General features: G+C 38.2%; 1 protein-coding gene across 5 annotated transcripts in view; it reads right to left on the reverse strand.

Moving 5' to 3' along the window:
* Window positions 1–16440, reverse strand: part of NME6 (NME/NM23 nucleoside diphosphate kinase 6) — a 149135-nt gene that overhangs the window by 39625 nt on the left and 93070 nt on the right. For 3 of the 5 annotated variants that reach the window (XM_044059423.1, XM_044059422.1, XM_044059419.1), the window contains exon 6: window positions 5987–11010. The exons of 1 other annotated variant lie outside the window; for it this stretch is intronic. In XM_044059423.1, coding sequence (XP_043915358.1) covers window positions 10862–11010 — 149 coding nt within the window. In that variant the 3' untranslated portion in view covers window positions 5987–10861. Of the gene's footprint in view, window positions 1–1593; window positions 2135–5986; window positions 11011–16440 lie in introns of those variants that run through there. One more of the 5 variants, XM_044059420.1, reaches the window with a different exon arrangement.

Below are 16440 nucleotides of genomic sequence, written 5' to 3' on the forward strand. Positions count from 1 at the left end.
CCCTCTTTTCCTTACCAAGTCTAGCCATGACCACTCTTCCTTTCTTCCTTCCTAAAATTCAACAAAAAATCGTTTGCTGTACTCAGTTTTTGGGTACCCTTATTTCCAGCTCTGCTCTCCATCCTCTTGCTATAGACCCATTTTTCACTTTTTTGGGGGCAGGGGGAATCATGCTGTATCACTCTTGACAGAGGATCCTCATTCCCCACGGAGAGATAGACCTTTATTTCTGCCTAGTGAGTTGTAGCTCCCTTGAAGGACAACAGGTAGGAAACAGGACCATACATTACAGCTACAACAACTATTTTTGCTGAACTAGGGGATGAGGATCACCACAATGTCAGGTGTGTCACTGCATGGAGTGTCAACTCCATCCCCTTGGATGCTGAGCAAACTGGCAGCCTGCCTTGTGATCAAACTCACTCCTACAATTCCCAGCAGAAAGTGCTGCAGTCATAGTAAGGATTCTCCCCCTCCAATAATGAGAAAGCTGGAACTTGTCACTCATTCCTACCTCTTCTGCCAGGCTCCTCCAACACTTAAGTCACTAATCATATTCAAATCATCTGAGTCACAGTCTAAACTCTATCCCTCTATGCCACAGATCCAGTTGTCGGCCTCAATATTTTATTCTGCTTGCTTCCTTCCACTCTTATACCCTCATACCTCTTCTGCTACCTGTATGCGCTCTCTTTTTTTGCCCCAATTATTAGGCTTGTATTCCTGTGTGGCCTAAATATAATAACCCTGATCCATTCTCATAGCTGGATCACCCTATCATTCTATCATCTTTTTTCTGGCATTTTCAATGTGGGTTTGGAAGTTAAGTGACTGGTCTAGCAACAAACCTAGACATGTAAAGGACATGGTTGTTGTTACTTGGGTATCACTGAGATCTGCAATGCCGAGATTTTTAGGATTTTTTTCACCTTTTTTGAGGTTTCAGATGTCATACTTTTTGTTTTTGTGGGGTTTAGAACTATCTTATGGTTGTCTATCCAAAAGTTAAGGGAGTGGAGGTCAGATTAGAGCTGGGTTTTAGCAACTGAATGCGAGGGACTGGACTGATGGCTAACAATATCATCTGAGTAAAGAGTTATAGAAAGGTTAGGGAGGTCAGAGAATAGTTAGTTAAAGATTGAGAACAACGGTATGGAGCCCTGGGGCACTCCTTTGGTAAGGGGTACTGGAGGTAATAACCGCTGAAAAAATGTTGATTCTGAAGTACCCACTTAAGAAATCTTGGAACCAGGTGACAGTGTTGGTTGTTATGTCCTATTTTTTGGCAGAAGGAGGTGGTCAATAAGGTCAAACACTTTTGTAAAGTCAATGAAAGGTGTTCCTAAAAGGTTTCCTTTATACATGTTGAGAAGGATCTCATGTAAGTGACCATAGTACTGTCACTGTGTTCTGGGCAGCCTAAAATCTATGAAGTTCAAAAGTGAGGGGGTAGTGCTGTTGTATATAGATTGTTTTTTAAGGTTTTCATTTAGCATAGTCATTTATACCATACCCAGAATTTGCACACAGCTTTGAATTGCTGTACTGGCATGCATGGAATAAAATAGCGTGATTTCAGAGATAGAAAACAAATTAAACTTCTCAAGAGTTATTTTATTTTAAGAGACATCTCAGATTCTCCCTTAAAATTCTGATTAGTTTTTTTTCTAAACTGTGTGAACACTTGGTAAAATTCAGACTACTCAAAGAGTGATGCCAGACACTGCAATTGCACTTCTGTTATTTTTCAAAAAAATGTATTTAAGCACAAATCTCATTTCATCAACTTTCCACAGAAATGTTTCTTTAGTTTGGTTCTGTAACTATTTGTATATCTGTGCCTGATTCTTGAGCACTGTGAGCTTCATGTTAGAATCCATTTATCACAAAGAAGCACAATATTAAACAATTTGTGGATCCCATCCAGCCAATCCTGTCAAGACACATACAACTCCTACAGTTACTCTCTTTCCTATTAAATTCAAGTAACTGAAGGCAGTCACATTATTTCTTGCTAGAAAGAGTGGCGTGTGCACTTCATTGTAGGTTTAACTGCAGCTTTTTTCCCAGTTTCTAGTAGGGTTACCACCTGTCCCACTTTGCAAGGGACAGTCCCTCTTTGGGCAGTTGTGTCCTGCAAAAAAATTGAAAAAATGGCAAATGTCGTGAGATTTTAGGACAAAAATGTCTCCTATATTTTCTTTAATAGTTGCATAAAACAGTTATTTTCTATCTGAAACACCTAAATGTTATAAGAAACAGGATAAGCAACTCAAATGCTATAAGAATAAGCTTTTATTTTGGCAAAAAAAGTGAAGTTCTGTTCTTTGTACTGGCCGTGGGTATGTTTTGCCCTACAAAATCTGACGTTTCTGCAAAAAAATGTCCCACTTTGAGCATTTGAAAAGGTGGCAACCCTAGTTTCTAGTAAAGCAAGTAGAGGCTTCCTCTACATTTTATTAGATACAACACATTTTTGATACAAATATCTATTCAGTTATACCTCGTAATCCGGGATCCTATTGTTTCTTAAATATGATTCTTGGAATTACAATCGTCCAGAAAGTGTAGTGACTCAATAGAAAATCTTATACCAAGTTCAAGGTGGGGTACCTTTGTGTATACCCCATAATCTGGTGTACACTGACCACAGTTATTATAGATCACTATTCTTTGTATGAAGGGGTGGCAAGGATGCTTGCCATCCTGCAAAAACATGTTTACAGTAACACCAAATTTCAGAATTTGTTTTTATGTTGAAACTGCATATTTTACACAATCCAAATACACAGAAAGAGCCACAACACTTTCGCTATACAGAGCGTATTGAATTCATTTTAAGAGTGTTAACTGAATTATTTTTCTTCACCTCAAATAAATCATTTCATATTCCAACTATTTGAAAAACACTTTAATCTTTAGTTAGTACTGCTCCACTGACTATACAATATTTCACTTCCTCCAAAGAGGCAACCCTTTTACAAGGCAATTAGGACAAAGCATTCAGATAAAGAGCTGCTGAAAGTTTTATAAACAGTATCAGGTCTCTTACCCTCCTAAGTCTCCGTTATACCAGAGAATGCTAACCTAATTTTTAAAAATAATTCACTCTGTCATTTCATTCTTATCTAATATCTAACCCCTGTACCCTTCTTCAAGCTAGTAACATTATTCTTCTTAACCAGGCTCCGTGGGGAGGGGTCAGAACTTGATAAGGCCTAATGTGGGGTATAAGGTTCTAGCATTAACAGCACTAATCTAAGTTTTGTAGTGGCAGAATATTGCTCCAACTTTCCTGGAGGTTAATAACAAAAGGCCCTTAATATGAATAATGAAGAGCACCAGGTCTCAGTATGCAATCACTATGGGTAACATGATTCTGCCCCCTAAGAACTCATAGCAGATCTAGTGATACCCAAATACATAACATGGCCTTAGACATCAAAATTAATACAATAATTCGTTGTCCAGATAACTATTTGGTCAACTGTTTCAAGTGCTGTTCTTTGGTAAAAAAAGTTGCCCCAGGCTTTATAGCAACATCAACCTAGTTATCCAACAGTGGTCTGATAGGGCGAGATCATGAATGTATACACTGGTCAAAAAGGGGTGAATGCTATATCACTCTGGTACACTCAGGTTTACCATTTTTCCAGTACCACTACCATTTAGTTTACCCCAGTTTTCTTTCTTTAACATAGTTGAATCCTGAGTATCTGGATACCTATGCAATTTATTTTATTTATCAAAGTAGACTGATCAACTCTGGCAAAGAGTTTACACCACAATTCTTAGTCAGCAAAGTATTATCCTGGAAATAATTAAGCTTCAAGTGTGTTACCCTTCTTGAAGCAGGCTGGTAAAAGTGAAAAGTCAAAATGGCCCAAGTCAGTCATTTTTGCCTTGAGTACTTTAATTATCCATCTTTTTAGGATTTCATCTGCATTACTTAAGAGGTCTATACCACCTCATTAGAGTCTTGTCATATCAACCTCCCTTTTCCCATTTTCTACTTGAGGTCAGGGTGTTATGGCAACTGTTGCCATCTCTCTATTCAGTGCCACACTCCTACATTCTTTGACACTCATGCCTTACTGTCACAGGTCTTCTCGCACAATCCATCCACCTCTTTGTTGGACACCCCTGTTTCCTCTTGCCTTCTTCCTGTCTGCCCCAAATCTTCTTCACCAGATTGTCTTCTGCTGTTCTGGATATGTCCAAACCACCGTAAACTACTCACTCTGATCTGCTCTGCAAGTGGGGCTACTCCGGCTTTCACTTTCATGTTCTCATTTCTTCGTCTGTCCCACAGCGTGCATACTATCTTCATCTCTATCACCCCAAGCTTTCTCAACTGCTCTGTCCTTACTGCTGAGGTTTCTGTACCATAAAGTAGCACTGGCTGCATCCCTGTTTTGTATAACTTGAAGACCACCCAAGGCAGTGATCTTCAAGTCTTTTATATATAACCAGGAAAAAAAGAATTCGTAAAGGTGAATGTGAGGCAGGTATTACCTGAGACTGTTTCAGCTCTTTATTAAGAATACCATTTTGGCAAAAGGCTTTACTTAGATTCAGATACTCAGTACATTACATTGCCTTATTCACAACAAAGAACTCTTCCATATTGATACTACAGGAATGTAATTTTAATGTTATGCCTATTACAAGGAAATTGTGCTGCATCTCAAAGGTACTATTTCTAGCAACTTAAAATGATTATAGTGGCACTATCCATTACTTTTATAATGTGTGCAGAACATCTGCATGTTGCCACTATGTATGAGAAACAAGGGTGTTAACCCAGGGGTGAATATGTGGTTACCTACCCATTCATCCAGATCAGGTTTCAATATTGTAAGAAAAGTACTTTGCCTTATGTGGCTAGGAAAATAATTCCAAAGAAGTGGTATTCTCTGTGATACATATCTAACCCTCCAACATGATCTATTTATGTTGCAAAACAGATTTAAGTGCAATGGGGCACAAAAACTTGCTCAAGAGAAGACCATGGAATAAATAAGGCTGAAATTATGCAGGTAACTGTCATGGGTGAGTCACATGCAAGTGATCTAACAAAGTGGCAGAGGGTACAGCTACACTCAAAGTAAAAACGTCTATGTGGAGGCACAGTCCTGTCAAGTGAATGGCTTCCTAGAAGCCTCAGCAATCTTCTTAGCCAGCAACCCTGAAGGGAATTTAATCTGTCATCAGGAGTTCTGCATAGAAATAGTTGACTGTCATCCCAGCTGCAAGAAGCTGTTTTTGGTCAAGACCAGACCAGAACATTTTCCTCTAATGATGGGGACCTATCTGCCTGAGATCTTGTTCTTCTTGGTCAGTCAGGTGTGATGAGAATGAGGTTTCAGAATTCTTTGTTAACTTTCCAATAAGACAAGGGGTCAGTAGGAATGGTAGGAACATGTGCAGGCTTCTCCCAGGCAGAAACAATGCATGCACCACAATATTCCCACCTGTCCAAGAGGGATCCCTGGAGTCTTCCACTTCCAACAGACTCAGGCAAGGCAGGGTCTCTGAATCTACAACTCCACCAGAGAACTGGAGCAGCATCCAGCAAGTAAATCAACTTACTCACTTCAACAGTAATGTGAACTGCTGACACAGTAATGCCCCTTTTACAGTCCACTGCCACAAGTACATCCCCACCTTGCAGATGAGGATGCCATCTTCTGCTACACTGCATGTTTATATGCTACACAATGGACTGACAGACCAGATGGAGAGATCCTGGAATCAGTTTTGTCACTATGGCCATTAGGGCAAGAAAAACTCTCTTTGCTCCAACTGTGTGATGTGCCGCCCCCTCTCAACAGCAGACACTACACTGCTTGCCCCATATGAAAGTCTAAGTTGAACCACACTCCACAAGTGAAATGTTATTTCAATAATAAGCAATCTAAATAATGCAGTGTGCCTGTCAGAATAATGAGCATAAATTAATGGACTCCAAAGATACACAAGAAAATGAAAAGAAAATGGGAATAGATATTTCAAATTTAAATAAAATAAGAAGCATTAAATAAAGCAGACAAACAATATACAAATGGAAACAAACGTACATGGTAACAGACTGATGAAATTTAAGTTTTATACACGAAATGAGTACTGTTTCTACATTACAGCATAACTCGGGTATCACGTAATACCAATAAAGCTTTTAAATCACACCACATGGCTAATACTGAAAATATGACAGTTTAAAATGTGAGACGGTCTCTGCAAAGAAGAAATGTTACCTCCAAATAAGCATTACAAAAGCACTGCTTATACATTTCATATTTAACACTAGCATATGCAAGCTTCTTTCAGCAAAGCAAAGAACAGCACATCATTGTAGCTTTATGCTTGCTTTGACAAATGTATGAATTCACTTTTTTTACTCATGCTTTCATTTCTGGCTGTAAATAGTGCACTACATGCAAATGGACAAAAAATGATGGCACTCAAATACGTACCAGAAAAAAAAGGGTCCAGTTACTATAAATAAAACAAAGTCTGCTAAAACTGCAGATAAACTAGTTTTGTTTTGTAGGCCTTTTGTGCTTGACCACAAAAATGTTTGCCTTCAGAATGGCAACATGGAATCTCTGGCTATTACAGCTTCAACGCATATGACTTCTGCACAAAGTTTTATGTAGATAATTGCTTAACTGGGTAAGACAACTGATCATGTTGACCCTTTCAAATGGGACTAAAGTAGGAAAGGTACGTACACGCATTGTATGCACACAGAATTTAGAACAGCCAATAAGTAGGTCTTTTAAAGCCAGTGCACGGAAAAGAACTTCACATGATTATGGGAAAACATGAAAACCACAAGGCAGTAAGGAGATAAGAAAAATACCACATCATGAAGCTATGAGGCAATAGCTCTAACCACTGTGCCACACTTTCAACAATCAAGGCTGAACAAGGATTCAGAAGTGGGGTGGTTGACTCTGGACAACAAACATGGGAGAGAAATTCAAGAAGTGGGTAACAAATTCTGGAGATGGAGGAAGGTGATCATGAACGATACGCTGTAAATGTAATTCAAAGTTTGGGAAGGAAACACCTTAGACAAGTGTTATACAAATTCAGGAGGAGAATGGTTGCAAGCAGAATGCAGTTGTTCATGGCTTAAGGTCTCATAATTGGCATTTGGCAAATCTGATGTAGAAATGTTCAAATGAAATGCAGACAGAACTTGGACAGTAATATTTTAGGGCAAACTAGGACTGTACTCACCAATAACCCTTATAACTATGCCTTTCTCCTTTACATCATTAACATTGGCTCCAGTGCTCTTCCTTACCCCAAATCTTCTTCCCCTACTTTTACTTACTCCTTTCATGTTATGCGTATTTCATACTTACAGCAATATAACATATTTATTAATTTGCTATAACTCCTATTCAGACAGCCACTGTATCAGTTTGTCTATATGTAAATACAGCACCGAATTTTTTCCCCTAATCTGTTTTAAGATTTAACTGCATAGAATCTTACTGTAATGCTGTCTGTTAAATCATCATAATGTTTGAATATAACTGTCACCCTGCCTCTGGCCTGTGTCACGGTTGAAAATGGTCCTCAGACCAGTTCACCTATCCAATAAGTAAGTATAAAAATACATTTAAAAAACACAGTCTTTGAGGTCCCATAGATGCCATTTTCCAAACTATGTATAAACATATTGAATTTTAGTAACATTATGACAGAGTGAGAGTTCACCAAACTAAACGTAGACTCATAACTTAAGTGACATAACTTCTACAACATAAAGCAAACAGTTTAATTTCATCTTAAAACATGATTTCCAAGTTACTGTTAAATGATATTTCCTGTCTGAAATCCCCTTTTGGGATAGAAATGTGTTAAAACAATAAAACTGCTCCATATCTGAGTTCCCATAGATGACAGTTTGCAATTTTGTTATCACAATGTTTAACTTTAGAAAAGTTATGAGGAAATGCTTGCTAAATTAAATGTAGTCATAATACTAGTAATAATACATTGAGCCAAACCTTAGAGTATATACTGTTGGTGATGAATATTCTGAAAGCCTGAAGTGTCATTGTACCTAGTCAAATTCTGCCACATGTACTATCTTACTACATTATAACAAAGTACATTTAACAGGTAGAATTTAATGTGTACTAACCAACACATTCAACTCATGTATTACATGCTTTGGGAAATGTATGGTCTACAATGTGTTACTGTTTGTGTATTATTTTGTATTCCTCACAGAACAAGGATTGTGGCAAAACAGGGGCTGACAACTTCCCTACCCACCTGGTTAACAAATGGTTAACTAAACTCCTCTTTAAAAGGCGCAATTTAGAAATAACTTCTCAAAACGGTAGTTTCCAACAAAAGTGCAATGACATTGGTATAGTTCACATGGTGGGGGAGAGATAAGATATGTGATATTTTGATTAAGATACAGTTATTTGCTGAAAGTGTTATAGCAAACAATACAAAAATAAAAAAAATAGTCATTATCTAGATTTTGGGGTCTGAGCAAAGTCTCTGGAGCAGGAAAGAAGACTGTGCTGAAGGTCTGCATATAGAAAAGTAGGGTTTTGAGAAGTAATGGGTAGTGGGTGTACACTGGGAAGACCAGAACAGCATATAACAGAGGATAATGCACTGTAATTTTTATTTAGAAATAAATTAAAAAAATTAAGAAGCAGACAACTGTGGACCAGTAATCATGTGCTTTTCATCAGTCTTCATCAGCATTTAATGATCAGCTACTGTGAATATGGAATGATGGGAGACTGGACACCCCTCATTATCAGTAATTATGTAAAAGGTACTGGACAAACACAGTGAACTGGTACAGAGGTTTTTTTTTCTGCACATGCTTTACACACTTTAAAATGCATCTGTAGTTAATTCAGCAGTATTCACTACTTGGCCATTGTGGATATCAATACAAATAGGATAATTTATTTATTTATTTTATTTATTTGCTGCTGTTTAACCAGGATAGTCCATTGGGCCCAAAGAACCTGTTTTCAATGGAGTCCTGGGGAGAAAAGCTCCACATACAGATTATACAAGGATTATGTTACACAATACATAAAATACAAAGATTAATTTCAATACATAGTTTATATAGAGAAAAACATAAGTATCAAACAAAACAAGTAATAGAGGAGAAATATAAAAAGAAATAGTATTGTGTTTTTTTTTTTTTTATTTACTTGGTACAAGTGAGGAGTTGAATGGTGGAAGCAAGTATGAATTTGCTAGCTGGGAATGGAAAAAGAAAGAGGAGTAGTGGAGGAAGTGTTAATGTGTTAATATGACTACATGTTATATACAATAGTAATTTACAGGAGGCCTTATGCAAATTCATAATAAAATTGGTTTATGGAGGCAGAATGCAGCTGCTGAAAAGATTTTCACACGTGCTTCATGAGCATAACAGCATGCAAAAGCACACGCTTGTCCACCATTTTCTTCTGCTTATATCAAAATATTGCTCTGGGCTGTGGGAAGATGCCATAAGTCAAGACAGTGTTTTATGTTTCACACATCTGCAATCACTGTGCTATGTTCTCCTAGGCTATATCAGAGCAAGTACCCACCGTGCCTCATTATTTTGCTCATTCTAAAATGTCAGGTGAGGGACAGGCATGGACTCGTGTTCTAGATGTTAATAACTGAAGACAGTGCAGTACTCTTATTTAGTCCATCTACAGCCCTGCTTCACTTTTGGGGAAATGCAGCTTCCTCACACCACAACAAATTACTGAAAAACAAATTAATGAGGCAACTATTACCAGTGGCTGATGTTAGTTGACCCTGGTGGATTTAGCATTCCTAGTATCACTATTAATGAGGAAACTTGGTTGTCAGTACTGAATATATAAGTGTATATGTGTGTGTGTGTGTGTGTGTGTGTGTATGTTTCTACATGCTTTGTACACTGTACTAGAAGTGTGGCTATAGCCAGCTTAGCAACATCTAACTTTAATACCTTACTAGAATTTTAGTCTTTAGGGATGTTGAGCATTGTGCATTTAGAAACTAATGTCATTACTATGTCTCTTTCATTAGACCCATTTTAAATTTCTGTTAACCTCACGTATTATATCTAAAAGACTAGATGGTCAAACAGTTCTTATCAGACTGCAAATTATAAAGTTATGCTCATGTTCAAGGGCATTCCCTTGGCTTTCTACAACAGTATGTATTCAGTTGATTGTTGCCATATATAACATGCATGTATTCAATCAACTTCTCCACAGCAGCAAACAGTACAGCATGCTTTTTCTCCCATCTGGTGTCTGCAGTAGGATGTATTCATTTGTCCTCTCTTCTAGTATCTATAACAATATGCCCAAGCATTTATGTGCATGACATGCTTTCTCTTCACTGTCTGAAGCTATAACTATTCATTGTTCCTCTCCATGGGCATATACAGCACTGCATGCTCACCCATATTCCTATGAAGTACTTCTTCCAGGTATGAATATTAATTGCAGACTTCTACAACAATTTTAACACAAAGCATCCCATGCCACTCCTCACTGTTACATGAACCATATTACATCCTTGACTGATACAGTGCAGATCTGCTGATCTATGGAGAAATGTCTTGAGTGAAACAGTTCCTGTTCTGGCACACCTCTCATCTATGTGCAGTAACACAACATCTCCTTTAAAGGTTGTACACACATACTGGCTTTCCCACCAGCTCCCTAGAGCAGTGCTTTTGTATAACTCTGTCTTAGACATAAGTGTCAGTACAAACCACGTTATCCCTTTAACTGAGAGCTGAAATGCATGTCACTAACCCTACTTTTTGGTCACCTGAAGAACCAGTTATCCACTCATCTTCTCATCAGTTATGTTTAATAGTGTGCACATGTTTCTCAGGATCATAAAAAATGTTTCCTAATCGGAAATGGGATTCCTCTTCCTGGAACCACTGGGTTTCTCTGAATTCTGGAAAGAAGAAAGCAATCTCCCTGCTAGCTGATTCTGAAGAGTCTGGAGATATATTACAAAAAAGTGCATTAGAGAGGTGAAATGAAATTTGGTACATACAACAGTTACTAGACATACTACAATGTTCAATAGTATGACAACAAAAGCAGGCAGAGTTTTATGCTGCAAAATTAATTACTAAGGTATAAAACTTGAAAAAGAATAATAAAATAGTGCAAAGAGTGTACTTACTGTAACAATAGGTGTTTAAATAATTGAAAAACAAACTCCTTATAAGGAGTAATTGGTCACAGACTGGCATTTGTCTTCCTGGTATAAACTTCTAGAGATGTCTGACATCTCCAGTATGTGGCCTGTCTCCTTCAAACCAGGCACTGGTGTGATGCTCGGCAGTAAAGGGGGAGCGGCTTGCACCATATTCTGTTCTTGAGTAAAAAGTCACTGGCAAGTGTATCTACATGACCTGCGGAGGCATCTAGGACATAGTTAGGTCAAATCCTCTCCAATAAAGCTTGCCAAGCCATCACAAGATCCTGGAAAGAGGCACTGCAAACTGAGGAGAGCACCTGCAAACTCCTCTCCAGCTGCAACAGATTCAGCAAAAGACAGAGGACTGGTGGGGAGGAGCCTTTTCCCAAAAATCAATTTTTATGAAGAGTACACTCACATAGCCATATGAAGTTTATTGTAAGGATACCTACTGCAGTAAAGGTTCCTTCTACATGGGAAGATTACTAAATCAGTTTGCTAGCCAAGGGGTAATTTGACCTCAGGCTGAGGAGGATGTAAAATACAGCTGTGCAAGAATTTACCATAACAGGACGTGTCCTGCTTGCCACTGCTGCAATATTCCTTTCAATGTAGATATCCTACCGATTCTAGCCATACACCTGACCAGCATACCAAAGCCTGGGTCCTTCCATGCACTATATGTCAGACATATGTCTTTTGTCTGAAGTGTAATGTACAACAGTGACATATGAGTGCTAAACCCTCAGAACTGAAATGTCTCAGAAGAAAAGGAGCAGCAAATGAGGAAAAAAGGAACATGGTGCATGTGCATCAAGAAAAAAGAAAAAAAATTCCCTTGGCCAGAGGAAAAAGAGAAAACCAAGCAGGTGGAAGGAGGGAGGGATGGAATACCACAACAGGGACAAGTAGGACATCTACTGTTATGGTAAGTTCTTGCACAACTGTACTATGTCCTTCCTAAGTCACTGTTGCAGTATTCCTAAAAACAAAAAGCTACTGTAAAGAAAGGGAGGAAGAAGAAGGAACAATGAAGGAATCCTCTAAAAAACATGGAGGATGGACCTAGCAAAACCTGCTTTGGTCCTTGAATACACATCCAGTTTGTAGTGCTTAGTAAAAGTATGCACAGAAAACCAAATAGCTGCTTCCAAACTAGATATAGCATTCAGACCCTTAAAAAAAGCTCAAGAAGAGGCAACCTCCCTAGTAGAATGAGCACAAACAAAAGTAGGAAGCTGTTTGCCATGGAAAGAATAGCAACAGAAATGATTTAGTAACTGCCAAAGCCAATTTTCTTTTTTTGTGTGAAAGAAAACAAAAATTTGCTCAGATTTCCTAATATCGTTAGTCTTATCCAAGCAGTATCTGAGCTGTCTATGCAAACCCAAATGATGAAGAATCCTCTCACTGCTAGTTTGTGGAGAAGGAGAGGAAGGAAGGGAGGAAGATGGATGGCCTGACTCAAAGACACACCAGTGACAACCTTAGGCATAAAAGGATGGGTCTAAGAGACACTCTGTCTCTGTGGAAAACTAAAAAAGGAGGAACTGCCATAAGAGCCTGAAGTTCAGAAACTCTTTTGGCAGATGTCAGAGCCACGATAAAACAGTTTTCAAGTAAGTAGCTATAGCACCTGGTTCAAAAGGTGACCGAGTTAACTTTTCAAGAACACAGTTCAGGTCCCAAGGAGGAGGAATGTTTTTTCTTGGAGGCCTAATATGAAGGATGCCTTTGAAAAACTGCCCACACATACCTTCCCAGCCTATTCTCTAACTAACGCTATTTCAACCACCCTGATAAGACACACACACACCTCACACCACTCAGACTTCTACATGCACTCACACTCCCAACACTACTTGTCTACAAAACTCTAACATGACTGGGTTAACATGACAGTGTTCTTTAGCATGGGTGGCCAATGTAACTTACTTCTCTGAATCGCTTGGCTGCATAAATACCTTACTGCAGGCATTTGTGGGGGGGGGGGGGGGGCACATGGCTAATTCCCATATGACAATCCCCAGGATTGCCTCATTAGCATTTGTTGTATGCTCCAGAGACAGTCGACCATGGTGCTGCAGCTCTCTGTGGCACAGCATTGTGGTAGTGCTGTCTCTGAATTCTAAATGGTTACCATAAGATGTACACCAGCATTACATCTCATTTGAACCTTTCTAAAACCATCCCCTTTGTCTTATGTGCAAACACACAAAAAAATTCAATTAGTATTGGTGAAAGTGTTGGAAGGCATTAGCCTTACTCTAATTTATTATTTACTTACTGACATTTGATTACCTGGAGAGCATGACTGGATTGGTGCCCATTTTCAGAGCAGACCTTCATAGGAAATAATAAAGAGTCGATCAAAAGTGCTGAAATTTTTGTTTTGTCCAGTCAATGTAGTATCTGAATTGTCAATGAACCTCCAGAGTGTGTAAGATTCTTCCTCCCACTTTTTTCTTAGTTCTGGGAAGATGAATTGCTTGGTTCAATGTAAATTCTGTAAACAATTTTAGGATTTGCTTTCAGTGTTACTTAGTTTTGTGAAAGAGAGATAGGGATGACTTACCATAACAACTTGAACCTCAAATACATATCAGAGCAATGAGTAACACTATTTTCCAAACAAGAACTTCAAATAGCCCTGTGAGCAGGTTTAAAAGGAAACAATTCAACTTTTTTTTCAGTACAGAGATAAGATCCCAAGAAGGAACCACCTGCCTTCTAGGTGGAAGGATATGTAAAACAATTTAAAAACAATTTCATATGAAGTAGAATAGAAAGAGGGGATTTAAGAGCAAACAAACAGAGATGGCTTAAAGGTGAATCTAGACTGAAGAGTATGAAAAGCCAGAGGATAATCACTCATATAAATACTGCAGAACTAACAAGTCTTGAAGTCTTGAAACGGTCCTGTTTTTTATCAAGGCGCCAACTAGAAAATCTCCTCCATTTTCCCATATATTATTTTCTAGTTGGAGGTTTTTTTTGTCTTGTTTAATATATACTGTATACCCTCAGAAAAAAAAAAAGTGCCTAAAAAGGTATTAAAATTCTATCATCCAGACAGTCAACTGAAGTGGTAGAAGGTTGGGGTGTATCAAACAACCCCAGTCTTGTGTGAACAAATCCATTCTGTGAGGAAGCATGTAGTAATTGCCCTCAGCCATTTTCAAAATAAGGGAGAAACCACCGATACCTGGGCTAAAAGAGTGTCTGTCACCACAATTATCCTCGGAGAGTCCTTCTGCACCTTTAGAACTCTAGTTATCACAGAAAAGGATGAAAAAGCATACATGAACATTCCTGACCACGAGAAATCTATCTTCCAGTCCAGTGTACAAGTAGTTCTGGAGCACAATTTGTTAACTGCATGCTGTAACTGGAAGCAAACAGATCTACTCGAGGAGTTCCCCAGAGACTGACCAATTCCTGAAAGACCCTTGGCTAAAACTTTCATTCCACAAGATCCATCTTGGTCCTGCCCAGCTTCTCTGTAACATGTTTTGCTCTATAACAATGTAGGTAGCCTGTGGGGATAGACTAATCAGAATCTCTAACTCTCAGGCTACTATTGCTAGTCTACAAAGGGGGCAGGAACTGGTTCCCCTTGTTTATGTACCACATCACTGTGTTGGTGACTGTGATTACTAGCAGACGACCTGGAGTCCAAAGGTGACTCAGAGATTTGACAGCAATTGTTATAGCCATAATTACTTTGATGTTTATGTGCTTTAATTTGCCTTGCGTGTCCCAGAGAACCTAGACTTTCACATCCTTGTACAGAGCTCCCCAAGCAAAGTCTAAAGCATTTGTATTCAGCTCAGCAAGCTCCTGCCTGATGCCCTGCAGAGTTCTACAGCAGCAGAGAGACTTTGGAGTGATTATGTATCATTTTTCTGCATTTTCTTGCTGCCTTTAGCTAATTCCACCTAAAATGCCGATTTTCTAGAGTTTCAGTGATTTAAAAGCTTGTTTCAGCTACATATTGTACTTATTTTACTGCCTGCACTTTAACAAAGTCGTTTTTGTGTTTAAATTACCTGTTTAACTGTTGTAGGTTACACACTGAAATGTGATAGCCATTTATGTGCATTTAAAGTGTTTTTTTTTATTATACCTGCTTTATTTTCTGAAAAAAAAAATACTTGTTTTCCCTCCTTTCCAAGCTAGTATAGGCCAGTTTTCAGGTTAGTGTTGAATTCAGGGCTGTGTTACAAGTTTCTGTGTTTGCCCACACCTTACTTGGATAGAAGGAAGTTTCTCTGTTCACTGTGAGAGAGGAAGCTTTGAGCAGCCTATCTATCCCTGGAGGAGTGGTTTCAGCCCAGAAATTAGTTTATTGGCCATTTTGGGCTAATTTCTATCTCCTTCATTTCCCTGCTATAAAACGCACATTTGCGAGGTTTTTGCGCTAGTATATAGCTCAGCAAGCTCCTGCCTGGTGCCCTGCAGAGTTCTACAACAGCAGAGAGACAAAAGAGAGAGTTTGGAGTGATTAAGTATCAGTTTTCTGCATTTTCTTGCTACCTTTAGCTAATTCTGCCTAAAATGCCACTTTTCTAGAGTTTCTGTGATTTTAAAAAGCTTGTTTCTAATTATATGGGATTATTGAACACATTAAAACATATATATTATCTTTACAAAACTTATTTCAATCATTAGATCTGGCTCAACATATGATGTTTTTCAACCCTTTCACAGGAATCCTAACTTGAGATTGAATAATCAATTAATTGAGCTTAAAAAGTTTCCATTAGTAGTCAATTTAACTCTGACTGATATATATAAATATCTCGAATGTTCGGCCAACCAAATAAGACAAGAATTTAACCTACCTAAAAACTATCTTGTTATTTTGAGACAACTTAGAGAACTTGCTATAAGTTATTTTAAAAATGTCAAACCTGAAGATGAGATTATAAAAAATGCTCGGATTTGTGGCAAGCACTCCAACAAGATATTAAATATATAACAACAACAAATAAATTAATTAAAGAACTTAAATTTCAAGATAAAATCTTGTTGTCGAACTATTGAGAAGAGAAAATTCTATTGACAGACAAAAGTAATATGTTAAAAGCAATTGACTTGACTATCAAAACTACTTCTCTTCAAAAATTGATATATACCCAGTTGATGGTATGGAATAATGCATATTATACACGTCTTGCCCTGCACAAATTTAATTCCAAAAATTCTCCAACTTGTCCATAT

This window comes from Protopterus annectens, chromosome 17.part0 (assembly GCF_019279795.1).
Source record: "Protopterus annectens isolate FY-2018-M chromosome 17.part0, PAN1.0, whole genome shotgun sequence".
In the NCBI taxonomy this organism is placed as follows: domain Eukaryota; kingdom Metazoa; phylum Chordata; order Ceratodontiformes; family Protopteridae; genus Protopterus; species Protopterus annectens.